At 37.7% G+C, this 14,900-nt stretch overlaps 1 protein-coding gene across 3 annotated transcripts in view; it reads left to right on the top strand.

Annotated features, from left to right (window-relative positions):
- The first annotated feature begins 65 nt into the window (after positions 1-65).
- The window catches only part of arhgef3 (Rho guanine nucleotide exchange factor (GEF) 3), a 24,907-nt gene continuing 10,072 nt past the window's right edge, over positions 66-14,900 (top strand). Inside the window, exons 1-2 of one of the 3 annotated variants that reach the window (XM_035661822.1) lie at positions 66-591; positions 4,503-4,562. In XM_035661822.1, the coding sequence (XP_035517715.1) occupies positions 559-591; positions 4,503-4,562 (93 nt within the window). In that variant the 5' untranslated portion in view covers positions 66-558. Of the gene's footprint in view, positions 592-4,499; positions 4,563-11,723; positions 12,302-14,900 lie in introns of those variants that run through there. The other 2 variants (XM_035661821.1, XM_035661820.1) reach the window with 2 other exon arrangements.

Below are 14,900 nucleotides of genomic sequence, written 5' to 3'. Positions count from 1 at the left end.
ACACACACACACACACATTGTTAGGGGTTCCTGTTCCTGAGGGTCTGTAGATCCACTCAGAGAGGTGGTGAAGTTGAGGAGAAAGGAGCTCTGCTGAGGAGGTTTAGATTGTGACTGAGGAGGTGAAGGAGGAGAAGAGAAGGAGGACAGGGGACAAAAGAAGGTAGCAAGCAGGAGGAGTAAAAGAGCGAGAAAAGAGGAGCGAAAAAGAGTCGGATTGAGAAGGGGAGACAAGAGAGGAAGAGGAGGAGGAGGAGAAGTGGTTCTGGGAGAGACAAACTGAAGGTGGAAGAGAAGAGGAGGAGGACAGCGGAGCGTGAAGTTCCGAGAAGGAGAAGGGAGCCAGAAGAGAGGAGGTGTTTCAAAGGAGGAGAGAGGAATCAGGCAACCACACTGCAGACGCTGTGTGAGGAGGAGAAAAGAGAGGACAGCTAATGTGACTTTGGGGTCAAAACAAAGAGACCTGGAGGAAGAAGAGGAGAAGAAGAGGAGGAAGAGGAGCAACAAATGACTGTTTATTGACACTTGAACTGTGTTTGAGGAGCAGATCTAATCTTGATGATGGGCTGCTGTCTGTTTGTTTACTATCGGGTGAGTCCCAGAATGCCTTCCAACCAGTGGAGTAGTGCAGGTGTCTGAAGGAGTATGAAGGTGTATGAAGGAGTATGAAGGAGTATGAAGGTGTATGAAGGAGTATGAAGGTATATGAAGGAGTATGAAGGAGTATATCTGCTTATGTTTCAGTCAGAGTGTAACAGCCTCTAAATCCCCTCTGATGTGCATCATTCAGTAATATTCTGCTAACTGATCTTTTTCCTAGGATGGTGAAGACATGACACAGTGGGATGGAGTAAAGTTTAAGTAATACTTCACTGAAAATGCAGAATTAGGTCCGTCTGTGGGCCAGTTTTTATTGCTTAAACTGTCTGTGTCTAATGTTAGTTCATAATGATTCGTAACTGCCTGAAGTCAAACTGCAATAGTTCAGTGACAAAGTGCAAATACTAATAAATATTTAAATATGCAAGAGTAGTCTATATGTCAGAGTTTATGACACAGGGCGTTTGTCCTTTGCTTTAAAAAACAATGTGAGGCATAAATTAAAAGTATCTCTCTCTCTGTTCTCAACACCACACAGACAGAATCTGAGGGTTTACTAACACATGACAGGTCGATCACATACATGAGGACATAAACCCTGCAGAACCATTGTTTTCTTGTTGTACAATTGTATTTATTTATTAATATTTAGTTAAACTAGGACCCTACACAAAAACATTAATCTCTAAATGAGATGATTTATGCCAGATTCAGCTATTAGCTAATGTCCATCTGCAGTCTCTGGGCAGGTTCAAACAGAAATATCACCAGACACTAAAATCATTCATGTACATGTAACACCACTACATCGTCTCTGTCACACGAACTTCTGATCAATATCACTCAATAACAGTTTCATGTGCACTGACAGAGCTGAGTTGTGTGAGTTACTTCACAGTCTATGGTGCTACATGCAATGCTGCACCCATGAGTTCATGTTGAACTGTGTGTCTACACACTTTTTTATATTGGGGTACACTTTTCTTCATGTGGATGTTCTTCTTCATTCACCATGTTGAACCACCATGTTTTTACAGGAGCCCAGAAGGGGCTCTAGATAATTTGTGTTTCATTGGCCACTGTAGTTTCTGGGTGAAGCGATGGAATTGCAATCTGCAACTACACAGCTAGATGCCACTAAATCCTTTACATTGGACCTTTAAATGATCAGCATACTACTGAATAAAAAATAACTGACCAGGGCTAGTAAATGTTGTAACAGCGGGATATTTGATATGACTGTACAGAGGTTTGGACTCGAGTCAGACTCAAGATTTTATGACTCAAATAGACAAAATCCAAAAAGCTTGTCTTTTCCCAAGACCAGAGTATGTTATTTAAAAAGTGTGCCACGGATCAGTTAACTCCCATTAATTTCCTAAAACAACCAACGTTAACTCTTTTAATTCCCCAGATCGGTGTGTTTGAACCGACCCGACACTAGCCAATCAGGTTACACGTTACATTACTGACTTTGACTTTGTTTAGGACTCGAAACTTTTGACTTGACTTTGGATTTGAGACGTACTTGTGACTTGCAAAACAGTTGCAGCAGCAGCAGACTCCAGGAAGTCCTTTCAGTCAGGTAATAGGTAGCTGTGATGTTCAGAGGACAGTCCTTATATGGACATGGATGATCAGACTCCTCCCCCTCTATGGTTTCTATGGCGACGGTGAGTTAAAGGTAAAGTCTGCCAAGTTATATAACGTCCGGCAAACAACAAAGTCTCAACACAATACTGAACAAACAGCAGACTTCCTGCTATTGTTACACTGATCCCAACATCCTTCTCCTCCTTCTCCTCCTTCTCCTCCTTCTCCTCCTGTCCCTTCTGTCCATGTCTCCTCCTCTTATCTCTTTAAACCTCCCCTTTCTTCCTTTGTTCCTCTTCTCTCCTCTTCTCCTTTTCTTACCTTTCCCATCCTTCCTCTCTCCTTCTCTCCCCTTCTCCCTCCTTCTTTCCGGCCATTCCTATATGTGCACCCTTTGTCTCCTTTCTCCTCTTTCACCGCTCCTCCCCATCCATCTCTTCTACCTCCTTTTCTCTCATCCCTTCCTTATGTCCTTCCCTCGTCTCCTTTCCTAGTTTCCTTCTGTTATCCTCTTATCCCCTTTTTCTTTCATGCTCCTTCCTCTGTGCCTCCTCTCTCTCTCCTCCCTTAATCTCTCTTCTCCTCTCCTTCCTTCCTTTGCTCCTTTATCATCTCTTCCCACCTTTTCTCCACCTGTCTTCCTTTTCCTCCTTTCACTGTGACCACTCTTTTTTTCTTCATCCCCCCTTCCCCTCCCTCCTTCTTTTCCTCTCCTCCTTATTCAGGTCCTCACCTTATCTGACTTCACCCCTCCTCTCCTCCTCTCCCCTCCTTTTCTTCCAACATCACTTTAAACCTCTCCTGTCTTACTTTGTTCCTTTCCTCTCCTCCCCTGTTTTCCTCTCTCCCTTCCTCTTTCCTCAACTCCTTTTCTCCTCTGGTCCTCCTTTTCCTCATTTTGAGTCATGTTTTTCTCCTCTCCCCTCCTTTTTGAACCTCTCCTCACCTTCTCACCTCCCTTCCTCCTTTACTCCTCTTGGTTAAAGGTCATCTACCCTCCTTCAGTCATGCTCCTTCCTCTTCACCTCCCTCCCCCTCCTCCCCCTCCTCTTCCACCTCCTCTCACACATACAGCTGTTTGCCCTCAGTGACCCGGCTCATCAGGTGTTTGTTCGATTTCTTCCTGTTTTTGTCACCATGGCAGCAAACAGGAACTGTTCGGCGCAATCTCAAGTACAACTGCACCTGTGCAGCTTTCCAACAGGTGAATGGAGGTTGCCATAGTTACCACAGAGGTCACCTGACCTAAAACTTCAGTGGTGGATCAGATTTTAGGGTTTTTATTGGCATATTTTAGCACAGTAACTTCTACAGTTCAGTAATTGGTAGAATAATTATTGAGAGGGTGTTTATGTAGGTCGCTGGTGGTGGAAAAATAATAATATTGGCAGCAGCATGCAGGAAGTTGATGATGATTTATGATGAAACAGCTTAATCAGGGTGAGGATTAGCTCCCTGTAGGGCACTTTATCATGTTTATCTACCATAGGGGCATCTGAGAGGGCACTTTTGCAGCATGTTTTCAAACATGGGGGATTGGGTTTAACCAAAGAGAGTCCTCAGGTGGTAAAGTTCATATATTACAACTCCCAAGAAAAAGATCCTGAAGATAATAGAAGATACAAAGTCAGTGAGACTCAGAAAGAAGAAAGTGGATTAATATTAAATCATTTACTCAAATGCTCAGCAACAGTTTTCTGGTTCTGTTACTTTTACTTTGACAGCCTATTTTTACTTTGTCCACTTTTATTCCATCACATTTATCTGATGGCTGCAGTTACTGAACCTGAGAAAGATCACGAAAGGTGATAAAATGTTAAAAATACCCTCCGTGCACACCAGTGCTCCTCTTCTGGGTGCCAGCTGGTGCAGAAACCAAAGTAAACCTGAACTAAAATATATTCCAGCTCACAAAAAAGGATTGGGAGAAACAAAACAAAAACAAAAATAATCATTCATTCACAGTGACTTTTGGACATGAAATAAAGAAAGAATTGTCTCAATGTGAACAATACTTTCTTTCTTTTCTACTCTCCTTCCTCTTATTCTTCCTTTTCCTTCTTCACTTAATCTGAGAGTATGAAACCGATATGATTTTCTTTTACCAGCAGGTGAAACAATGAGTACTTTTATTTAACATATCTGAGAATGTTTTACTGTTGATGAGCTGTACAAACTGTAACCAGAGCAATGAGCTAAAAGCTGTTTGGTGTTAATGGTCACTTTATCTCTGCAAACCGAAACGTTCACATTATATTTGAGTCATTGAATTATTTAACACTTGCTGTGTTTGTTGTGTGTTGCAGAAGAAGAGGAAGCAGGCCAGCAGAGATGCAGACTCCCTCAGTCTCTGCAGTCTGGACATCAACGTGAGTTCAGTCCCTTTCAAACTAACTTCTCTTTTAGTCTCTGCTCTTGTCTTAAAAGTGGTTTCAGAAAAAGAGAGCGGTTGAGTTTTACTTTGAGAAGACTTACAATAGTTCCTGATTCTGTGGTGGTGGCTGTATGTTCACACCTTTAAAACACGACCAAAATTAGACAAAAAGACCAACTGTCATGTTGCTGTTTCCTGTACAACACTTTAAAGAGTAACTTCACACTAAACCCAGTTAATACATCTGTGCTATCATTTTATTACATTTCTGGTCTATATTTAGTCAAAAGTTGCCCTGTGGGGTTTTCTTTCTGTACTGTGTGTTTCCTTGAAGGCTATCAAAAGTTTATTTTCACATAAAACATTTGCAAAGTGTATTTTTTAAAACATTTTTAAACCTGCATTGTTTACATCCATGTTTACTAGCTAACAGTCGTCTTCTTCACTGCCTTTGTCTTTGCATTGTGCAGTTTATTGGTGCTTTACTGCCACCTGTAGATCAGTGGGATCGTGTGAAACCATTGGCAGGGATATGTATATTGACAGATACGTGTATTTTAGTGTCGGCCTTTGAATTGTATGCATACAATGTTATATGTGGGTTAATGCGTTTTAATTTATGTATTATAGAAAATGTTAAAAAGTCCATAACGGCTTTTAGAATAGAATAAGTAGAATAATTATTGTTGACAAGGACAATTATTATTATTAATAATTATTATATTATATATATATATATATATATATATATATAGTATATTGTATATGGTATTTATTGTATATACCATATACAATATAAAAAGAAAGAACTTACTCATAATAATGCTGATACAACTCCTTCAAATCAGGGGCATTATTATTCACACAGTTTCATCCCAGTGACAAATAGGTTATAAAATGTGTCCCCATTTTCCCCCAAAAGTTCGATTTTTACTCATTTTAAATGAGACTCTTTGAACCACCCGGCACGAGAAGCTTTGCACAAAAACAGCAGGCTAACCAGCAGCTAATGGACTATAATCATAAACTGTGAATCTTTAACCTTCTCCAGCTCTGACTGTGGGTTATTGTATATTCGGACCCTCGGGGGTCCTCGGTCCTCGTGTTGGGCCCCTCCTCATGTACATGTCTGTATTTTTAGCCCTCTGCCAGCAGCCCGTTCCTTCCCGGGCGTTTCCCCTCCCTGCTCGGTCTAACACAGGATGTCCACCCTGTTCAATAAGCTGCAGTGTTTGTGTGACAAACAGACCCAAACTGACCATCAGTCATATTCTGTTACAAACCAGCGCCAACCTGGAATAAATGATACTCTATTGTTTCTCTACTGTTACTCCCTGTAGCTCAGTGAGTCACAGAAGGTCACTTCTGGAGAAGCGCAAGGTTAGGTTTTATTTTACTTAATAAAAATAATAATAATTTATTAGCAATGTCAGAAAAAGTTCCCTGGAAAGAACGATGTAATCTGGTGTTCATTATTAAGGCTGAGTGAGAGGATAAAAGGACGATAGGATATGTGAAATGTTTGATGATACGTTCGTAGTTTGTGAAAAGTAACATTTTTGCTTCACAATTTTCATTTTCACCGAAAGAAATGATTAAAATGATGATGATGTGACATTTGTTGGGAATCTGAACCAAACAAACATGTCCTGAGAAAAGCTTTATAAGCCAGAGCATCTCTTCAGCTATAATGGTGCTTGTCACACAGTTTAGCTTTGCATTGAAATTGCATTTTGATAGCGTTTTGATTAATTGTGCAGCCCTGCCCTCGTTTCCTGTCTTGGGTCTTACCTCGCCCATTATTGTGTATAGAATCCACCGTATATAATAATAATAATTATAACTGTATGTGTGTATGTTCACAATTCTATGTTGTCCATAAAGAAAATGGAAAAATAAGATTTTAAGCTTTTGTGTACTAATGTGGGTTGTTTATAACAAAAAGGTGAAAATTAGCAGAGCTACTAATTATATATATATTATTAAAATAACTAATACCTTAAGTTGGTTGTTTAGATTTTATAAGAAGTAGTTTATTTCCAGAGGAACTTTCTTTGAACAGTTAAGCCAAAGTAAATAGTCACTAATTATTCATTTGTTAAGGAAAACATCATTATTCTCTCAGTGGCCCCTTTATTAGGTACACCTGTACAATCTAATACAACTGCTTTGTCATAAAGTTTACTTTTTATGATGCCTATAAAATAGAGGTGTTAATTCAATCACATGTTTATAAGTGAGGTTGTAGTTAGTGGTGCTGGACTGCATTAAGTTCAGAGGTGTTTCTGATATTCCCGACAAAAATTAGAAACACTTCTCAGTATAATATAATCCAGCAATAACATCAGATTTAAATACAACCTCTAAAACATGTAATTCAATTAATATATTTACAAAAAGTTAAAACCAAACTGAACATTATAAAGTCAATTAAATACACTTTGTTATAAACTCTATGGCAAAGCTGTTGTATAGGCATACCTAATAAAGTGACCACTGAGTGCATGTTCAATTTTATTCAGTACACTGTAAACAAGTCTGGACAGCTTTGTATCTTGTCGCTCTTTGGATAAACACAGACAGGAAATGAATGTGGTTTCACAGTGATTCACTCCGTACTGGAAGCGTTTGCTTTCAAAGAAATCCATTCACAGCAGCTTCGGCTCCGACAGGGAAAACCCGTACTTAAGAAACATTTCACATTTTTGCACATTCAGCTGCCTTGCTGTGTATTAACTGTCTACAGTATATAGATTACAGATTTAAAGTTGGTGTAAATGTCAGATTCATTGTTGGAAATTTGTTCTGCAATAGGACCAAAAATGTGCATTATTATTATTAGTATTTTTTAAGATTCTGGCGGTTTTACAGTATATTTATTTATTCATTTATTTTGCATTGCTGGGCCTTTATGTAGGTTTATAGTGGCTTATTCTACTGGCAGGAGTACATCAAATATTAAAAATAATAAAATATGAAAACATTTTAATGTCAGTGTGTGCAGAATGTAAAAAAATTTTTACTGTGAAAACTGCAGCGTAGTAATAATAGAACTTTTATCATCCCTTTCAAAACAAAATATTTAAAAATAGATGTAAAGAGACACAGAAATACTAAAAAATACTGAGAAAGATATTTCTCAAATGTTCTATTGCACAAACAACTAACAAGTTACATTAAAGTAAGTAGTAAATTATAGGAAACTGTAAAACAGAGAGTTACCAAGTCAAACCTTACTGGTAAAATAAAGAGTTCAGTATCTAAAGGATGTAAATGAGATGGTTAAAGGAGTCGTGCTGTAATTTACAGCAGAGGCACCAGAGTGGTTATAGACGTTTTCACTGGTTAATTAATATCTACTGAGACCCTCAGGGTCACTTGGTAGATCAACAGTTATTGATGTGGTTTAGAAAACTCTGCCCTTGATTAGTTAAGCTCATCGAGATGTGTCTTCTTCTGGTATCTATACCATAGCTAATAATATGCCTTCAGAATAATAAGCAGGATTTTCTTTTATTTTCTTAGAGAATAATGTGATTTAGTATTTTAATAATACTCATTTACACCCTTTATTTTAAATGATCTAGGGTTTTTATGCTCATAATAATGAGATACTTAATAATTAGAATTAGAAGTTAAAATGTTTATTATCTTATAATTACAATTACAATATATTCATAATTATGAGATAATAAGTCTGAATTATGACAATACAAACTTTTGTAAGTTGCAGCTTCTATAAAATTTAACCATCAAATGAAGTCAAGCAACTAGAGTGAGAAATACAATATTTTATATTGTTGTTTGTGAGGTTATGAGAAAATGTTTTCCGTCATAACTTTCCTTTAATCTAATTTTGTATATATACATATAGTGAATTGTATGTTATTGTAAGCTGAGTCTATTGTTACATCACTATTCTTTATCCATCATCTCTTCCAAATTTTGTGTTTTTCCTCAGTTTATTTAACTCAGTTTAGTTAAGTTTGCAGAATAAACTAGCAAGACAAGGTGCTTTTAATGGAAGTCAGTTTCTCTTTAACATGTTGATTGAAATAGTGTGCAGACTCAGAGAGACTTGGTTTCCAGTTTAGCAGTTTAAAGGAAATTCTGGTATTTTTCAGTTTCCATTCTGACTCTTTTCACTCGCCACCTCGATTGCTGAGGTATCATATATCAGGGCAAACAGCACAAGCCTTAAATCTTTCAGAGTAGCTTTACAAAGTTCATGTAGTGGGGATTAGTTATTGTCTTAAACTATGAAGGGATCTACTTCTGGAGAAAACAGTGAGCTAATAAAACTAGTTCATCAGCAGCAATAACAACAACAAGATTTATTACTTATTGTTTAATATTATATATTTTATTACATGTTTCATGTGTTGATCCTTAAATATCTTAAGTATATATGATTGGTTTATTACCCATTTGGGAAAATTAAAGAATAAAAACATGTCAAACTGTTCACATCCGTTCATATTTGACCCCACTGCTAAATTTAAAAGCGTCTCTCAACAACATACACAGTTGCGTCACAGTACAGATGAAATGAGGCGAGTTCGTCTGAGTCAGGAGACGCAGCTGATTCTGTTCTTGGATGAGAGAGTGACTCTTTCACTGTAAGCGCCCACAACCCAACTGTCCCTTTTCCCAGACAATGGAGCTGAGTCAGAAGGGCAGCTTTTGTTAGCTGAACATGAGGTCTGCTTCATGTCATGTCAGAGGTCAGCGACGATGCTCTGACTCCGATGCCAGTCACAGATTTCAAAGGAAACCATGGTAACGTTTCTAAAAATGACACAATAATCAATGTTGTTCTGGTGCTTCATTACCTACAGCTGATCCTGGGTGTGTGTGTGTGTGTGTGTGTGTGTGTGTGTGACATTACACTGATTTACACTCATTGCCTTAATCTTAACCATGCAGATAATGATTATTTCCATTATCGATTGATCTTCCAATTCTGTTTTTGATTGATTAATTAATCGTTTGGTCTTTAAAGGTCAGAAAATAGTGACAAATTCTCATAATAACTTCCCAGAGGCCGAGGTGACGTCTTATATGTATTGTTTTTAGTCTAAAACCCAAATATTCAAGTCCATTTGAGAGGCTGTAACCAGAAAACAATTAAATTTTTGCTTGAAAATAACCAGCAATCAGCTAATGGTGTCAGCTCTTGAACCACTACAACCAAGGTCTTAATTTTAAAGTGTAATTGTCCCCACATTGTGGATCTGTAAGCAGATACAAGCATACACACAAACATACCCAATAATTGACTTTAAAGCTACTGGAGAACCAGGGCAGAGCTTCAGCTGCCTGAGGCTTCTCTCTCTTTACTAATTATAGTTCAGATGGTTAATGAGTTGATGTTGAGTCCCAGCAGCACCAGTAGCTCCAGTATCAGCTCCAGCAGCAGTCAGCATTATGACCGTGTGTGTATTCAGTTGAGTAAATAGTTTCAGGCACTTGTACCATATCTGAGTTTTCTACTTTACTACATTTTACAGGGAAATAATGTATTTTTTTCTTTACTACATGTACCGGAGGACTGAAGTTTATTTGCAGAATTAATTTTGCTCATTAATTTTTTGTATTTAACTGTTTTTATTTGGGTTTTCAGTCACAGAAAGTAAACAATAAAAAAAACACACAATAAAGGTCAAGTGGCTTGATCTTTATCTATTGTCATACAACCAAAACATACTCCAACACACAAATAACAGTAAAAGGAAACAAATAATTCATAAATAATGAAAAACACATAACAAGTACTAATAATTAACTTAAAATTTTATTATTAATTATATGATTTAGATTTTAATATGATGTATTGCTGGAGATGAAACAATCAAACGTGATTTTAAAAAACTAGTTAAATATATATATACTGTGTATACATACAGTCAATGGTTAAATCTAACAACAGCTGGATTGACTACAACATGAAAATGCTGATAAGAATGAGTTCTTCTGGGATATCCATTTCAGTTTCATTCTCATAGTTAGTTTTCATATCATTGTCCTCCATTTGGTTGAGCACAGTCTTGTTTTCTCTTTCCGGAGTCTCAAGGTGTGCTGTTCATTCACATTAGTCACTATAGTAGTTTCAGTTTCTCACTTTGATCGTCCTCCCCAGAGTCAGAGCCTCGGTCCGACTGTCTGAAATATACGCTGGCGTTGATAAAAGGAATTGATAATCTTGGAGGCATACGATTCTGATGGATTGGAAAACTTCCAAGCTGCATGGAGAAGAAAAAGAATCTGAAGAAGTCAAAACTTCAGTAAAGAATGAGTACGTTTACCTGAGATATCCAGATACATGTTGGCACTAACACCTGACTGCTACTTGAGTAAGAATTGATTGCAGGACTTTTATTTGGCATGGATTATGTTTTATCTTCTACTTATTGTCACCAAATCTCATGAAAACAAACAACATACCCCAAAACCTGCTGGTATAATCTTTAAACAGCTCAGAAATATAAAGTTTGAAGCCTCTTAAAGCCTTTTTAAAATATGTGTGTCATGTAGTTTTAATCAAAGAATGGCGCGTTTGTTGGGGACTATTTTCAGCGGCAGATTATTACACATTTGGTGCTCTAGTATTTCAGGCAGCAGGATGGTATATCTGGGAATGAGCCAAACTAAACTACAGTGTGTGTGTTTGTGGTAATGAAGGGACATCTCACCCGGTGCAACAGTGTGTCTCACTGATGTGTTTTTAATAGTTTTTGTACAACAATGGAGCTCTATGGCACAGAGGAATGAGATATATCAGGCTTTGATACACACACAATGCTTGATAGGAGGATCAATTCATTGTTGGTTTTCAAATTTTCATGGGATTTAATGACAATTAGAAATTTCCAACAGAATAGTTATTCCCTCCCTAATGACAGAAAAAAAGGTACAGACAAAACATAAATAAAATGTACAGGAAAAAGAAAGGAAGGAAGTAAAGTGAGTGAGTGGGTGAGTGAGTCAGAGAGAGAGAGAGAGAGGGAGACAGGGAGAGAGAGAGAGAGAGACTGTTAACGACCTGCTGTCAATTTTGCACAAAGTTAATATACACAGTAACACACACACACACAATAACACNNAGAGAGAGAGAGAGAGGGAGTAAGGGAGTTAGTGAGCTGTGAGTTTTCAAACAGAGAGTCAGGAGGGAGACGAGTGAACAACAATCACTGAGAGCAAGAAAGCGTTAACAGCTTCTTAACAGAGAAAAAAAAATATTTTTTCTCTTTCTGGACCCTCTGCCGGTACTGAGCTGGATCCAGGTATTCTGCTCCTGTCAATCCTCTAACAGCAGCCGGCCGTTTCAGGACCCTACCAGAGCCGTGCTGTAAGGGAAACTCTTCTGGTTTCTTTCTGGGCTGGTATCAGGCAGACTTGGTGGATCTCACTCTGTCAGTATCACACTTTCTGGATCCTCTGCTGTTTCCAGACTCTTACTGGACTCTTTACCGATACCAGACTTGTACTTTGACACTGCTGGAGTTCAGTTCTGTGTATCAGATTATTTCCAGACTTGCTTTAAGCCTCGTCTGAACATTCACACACTCTGGACGCTCTCTTGGTTGTGGGAAAGGTCCAGATCTTGTTCTGGGCTGTGGGGTGAGCAGTATGGTGGTGGGGCAGAGCCCCCTCTGCCTGCTGGTACACCAGTTTAAGTGTGGATGCTCTGTGGAGTTCAGCAAGGGGAACAAAAACATGGGGAAACAGGTGGAGGTAAGATGAAGGAAATATTTCCACCTCAGTTCATCTAAATCTGACTACTGTGAATTAAGTTTTGTTTTCTCATCAGTGCAGTCTTAATTATCTTTTAGTAGCATAATTTGTATCATCATGTATCATCATTGTAACATTAATCTAATGTTATGTAATCTGGTCTGATTATAACCTAGTTTAATCTAATATGATCTTAACTGATTTATTCCAGTCTAATATCTGATTTTATTTAATATATATATAATAACTGATGTTACCTAATTTAATGTAATCTGATTTATCTAATCTAATCTAATTTAATCTGATTTGATCTAGTTTGATGTAATTTGGTATAGTCTAATTTATTGGTTCTCAAACTATGGTTAACTGCCTCTAGTGGTACTAGATCAAATCTAAATTGATCTAACATGATTTTATCTGCCCTTTATTATTTTATACATGAACATTTTATGTTTTGAAAATGTGCATATATATATATATATAAAATATATACTATGTGTAAATAAAGGAGAAAAATAATGAAATATTAGTAAGTATTTAATTCAACATATAATGCCAAATAAGCCTTTCCATGTGGTCATTTTATATAAACTATTTATTCATTGAATTTACAGAAAATGTTCTATATTGTGATGTATTTATATGGATATGAAATGACCTGTATATCGGGATATGACATTTTGGTGATGTTGCACAGCCTCACTGTCACTGTCAGAGGACGTTGACCTCAGACTCTTAATCTCGTCAAGACTGGTTGCTTTGGTGATACACTGTGTGTAAAACAGCACTCCCATTGGCATCTACTCATGCAGATCGTTTTCAGATTTCTGCCACAATACCAAAACAGTGGAGGTGAATATAATTTAGTTTGAGGAGCTTAAAGCTTTTAACAATTACATGAAAAGGAAACAGAAACAGTAGAACTATTTCCTACTGTAAACGTACGGTATGGAAGTTTTCTGTATTAGTTTTCAGTACACCACATTCCTAATGACACGAATGTACTTCATTATCATTACTAAGCGAGTTTGTTCATTGATTTCTCTTGAGTTGTTTTTATACAGAAAGTCACTTGACTGTTTTGTGACTAAAACATCTGGGATGTTTGTAAAAACAGATTTTGCTTAGGGCTTCAAAGCAGCCTGGACTGCTTGCTATCTCTGCTGTTTGTCCCCAGGGATTGTTTTTCCCAACAAAAAACTGTGAAATATACTTGAATATATGAGAATAATGTCTCTGCTGCCAGGCTCCTGACAGCTGAAGAGTCAGTCACAGATTGATGGAGATCTGAAGTTTTCATATTCAACAAACTCCCTCCAAAAAAACAGGAAAAGCAACATGTCACATGTATGGAGCAGTCCAACAAAATCACAAACTTCTTAACATTTAGGTATATAAAATATAAAATATAAGTGAAGATTGTGGATCCAGGTGGACATTGAGCTACTTCAAGTGTTCTGCCTCCTCTTCACTGTGGAAATGTAGAAGAGGACAGGCCACACATGGGCATTTTACGCTAACACGGATCTGACCTCCGTATCGGTTTGTGCACCTGGTTTTGAACTGTTCTGAGCATTTTCGACCGTTGGTTTGGAACCCAAAGAGTTGATTCCCATATGGAACCAAGAATTACCCGGTTTTCCTTTGGAAGCAAAGGGGGCATGTCATATTCTCAAGGCCGTTTTGCATTGTGTAACACCCTCGGTCGATTCTTGATTACAGTGGTTTCGCTCAAAACTGGTGAAAACGCAGGCTGGTTCGATAGAGAGCACCAAAGAATATTGAATTAAACTGGTTCAAGAACCAGAGCTAATTTGGTGTAAAAGAGGGGAAGAGAAACATCTTGGAGGAACCAATGATAATGTTAGATGCCTCTAAAGACAATAAAACATGAGTTTTTAGTTGACATGTAAGCTGTTACAGGAGTTATTCTTGTTGTTTTTCTCAATTCAAATTCTTGACTTAGGAGTCTGCTGTAAACCAGCTGTAATTAGATAACCAGTGTATTGTTGTGCAACTGAATTGATCTTTGTCAGATTGAATCAACTGAAGCGTCATAACACACAGAAACCCATTACAATGTCAATGTCCAATGGAAACTTCTCATTTGTAAAGCACATAAACTGATTATTTATTATCCTCATTGAACCCAAAGAGCCATTAAAACAACAGATATATATTCTTAATAAATACAACAGTATCATCTGCTAAGTGAGAGACTGACTTTGATAACTTAGTTTAACTAGTGTTTACATTTTATATTTTAGAGACTCAGTAACTTTAGAGGCTACCAAGTCACAGCTTTTAATTATCAGTCTCTTCTTTACTGTCAGTTTAAAACAGTGGAGGATCCGTTGTCAGATCTGGGACTTGAACTTGAAGCTGAAGGTAAAAATATTTCTGGGACTCTGGAGCGATCGAGGACGAATAAACAAAACCCGTCTGCCAAAGGTCGATTTATTTTTGGTCGACTGGTTCCTGACTGTGAGCGCTGATGGAAACAAAGTTTGATGGTTCCTGTGTTCCAGTAGGTCAGCTGACTGCGGGCTGCAGGGCAGAGCTGAAGATAAACACACACACACACACAAACACATATTCA

The sequence above is a fragment of the Morone saxatilis genome, unplaced genomic scaffold, assembly GCF_004916995.1.
Source record: "Morone saxatilis isolate NCDOM2014 unplaced genomic scaffold, NCSU_SB_2.0 Contig18, whole genome shotgun sequence".
In the NCBI taxonomy this organism is placed as follows: domain Eukaryota; kingdom Metazoa; phylum Chordata; class Actinopteri; family Moronidae; genus Morone; species Morone saxatilis.
This window is presented reverse-complemented; position numbering and strand designations above follow the sequence as displayed.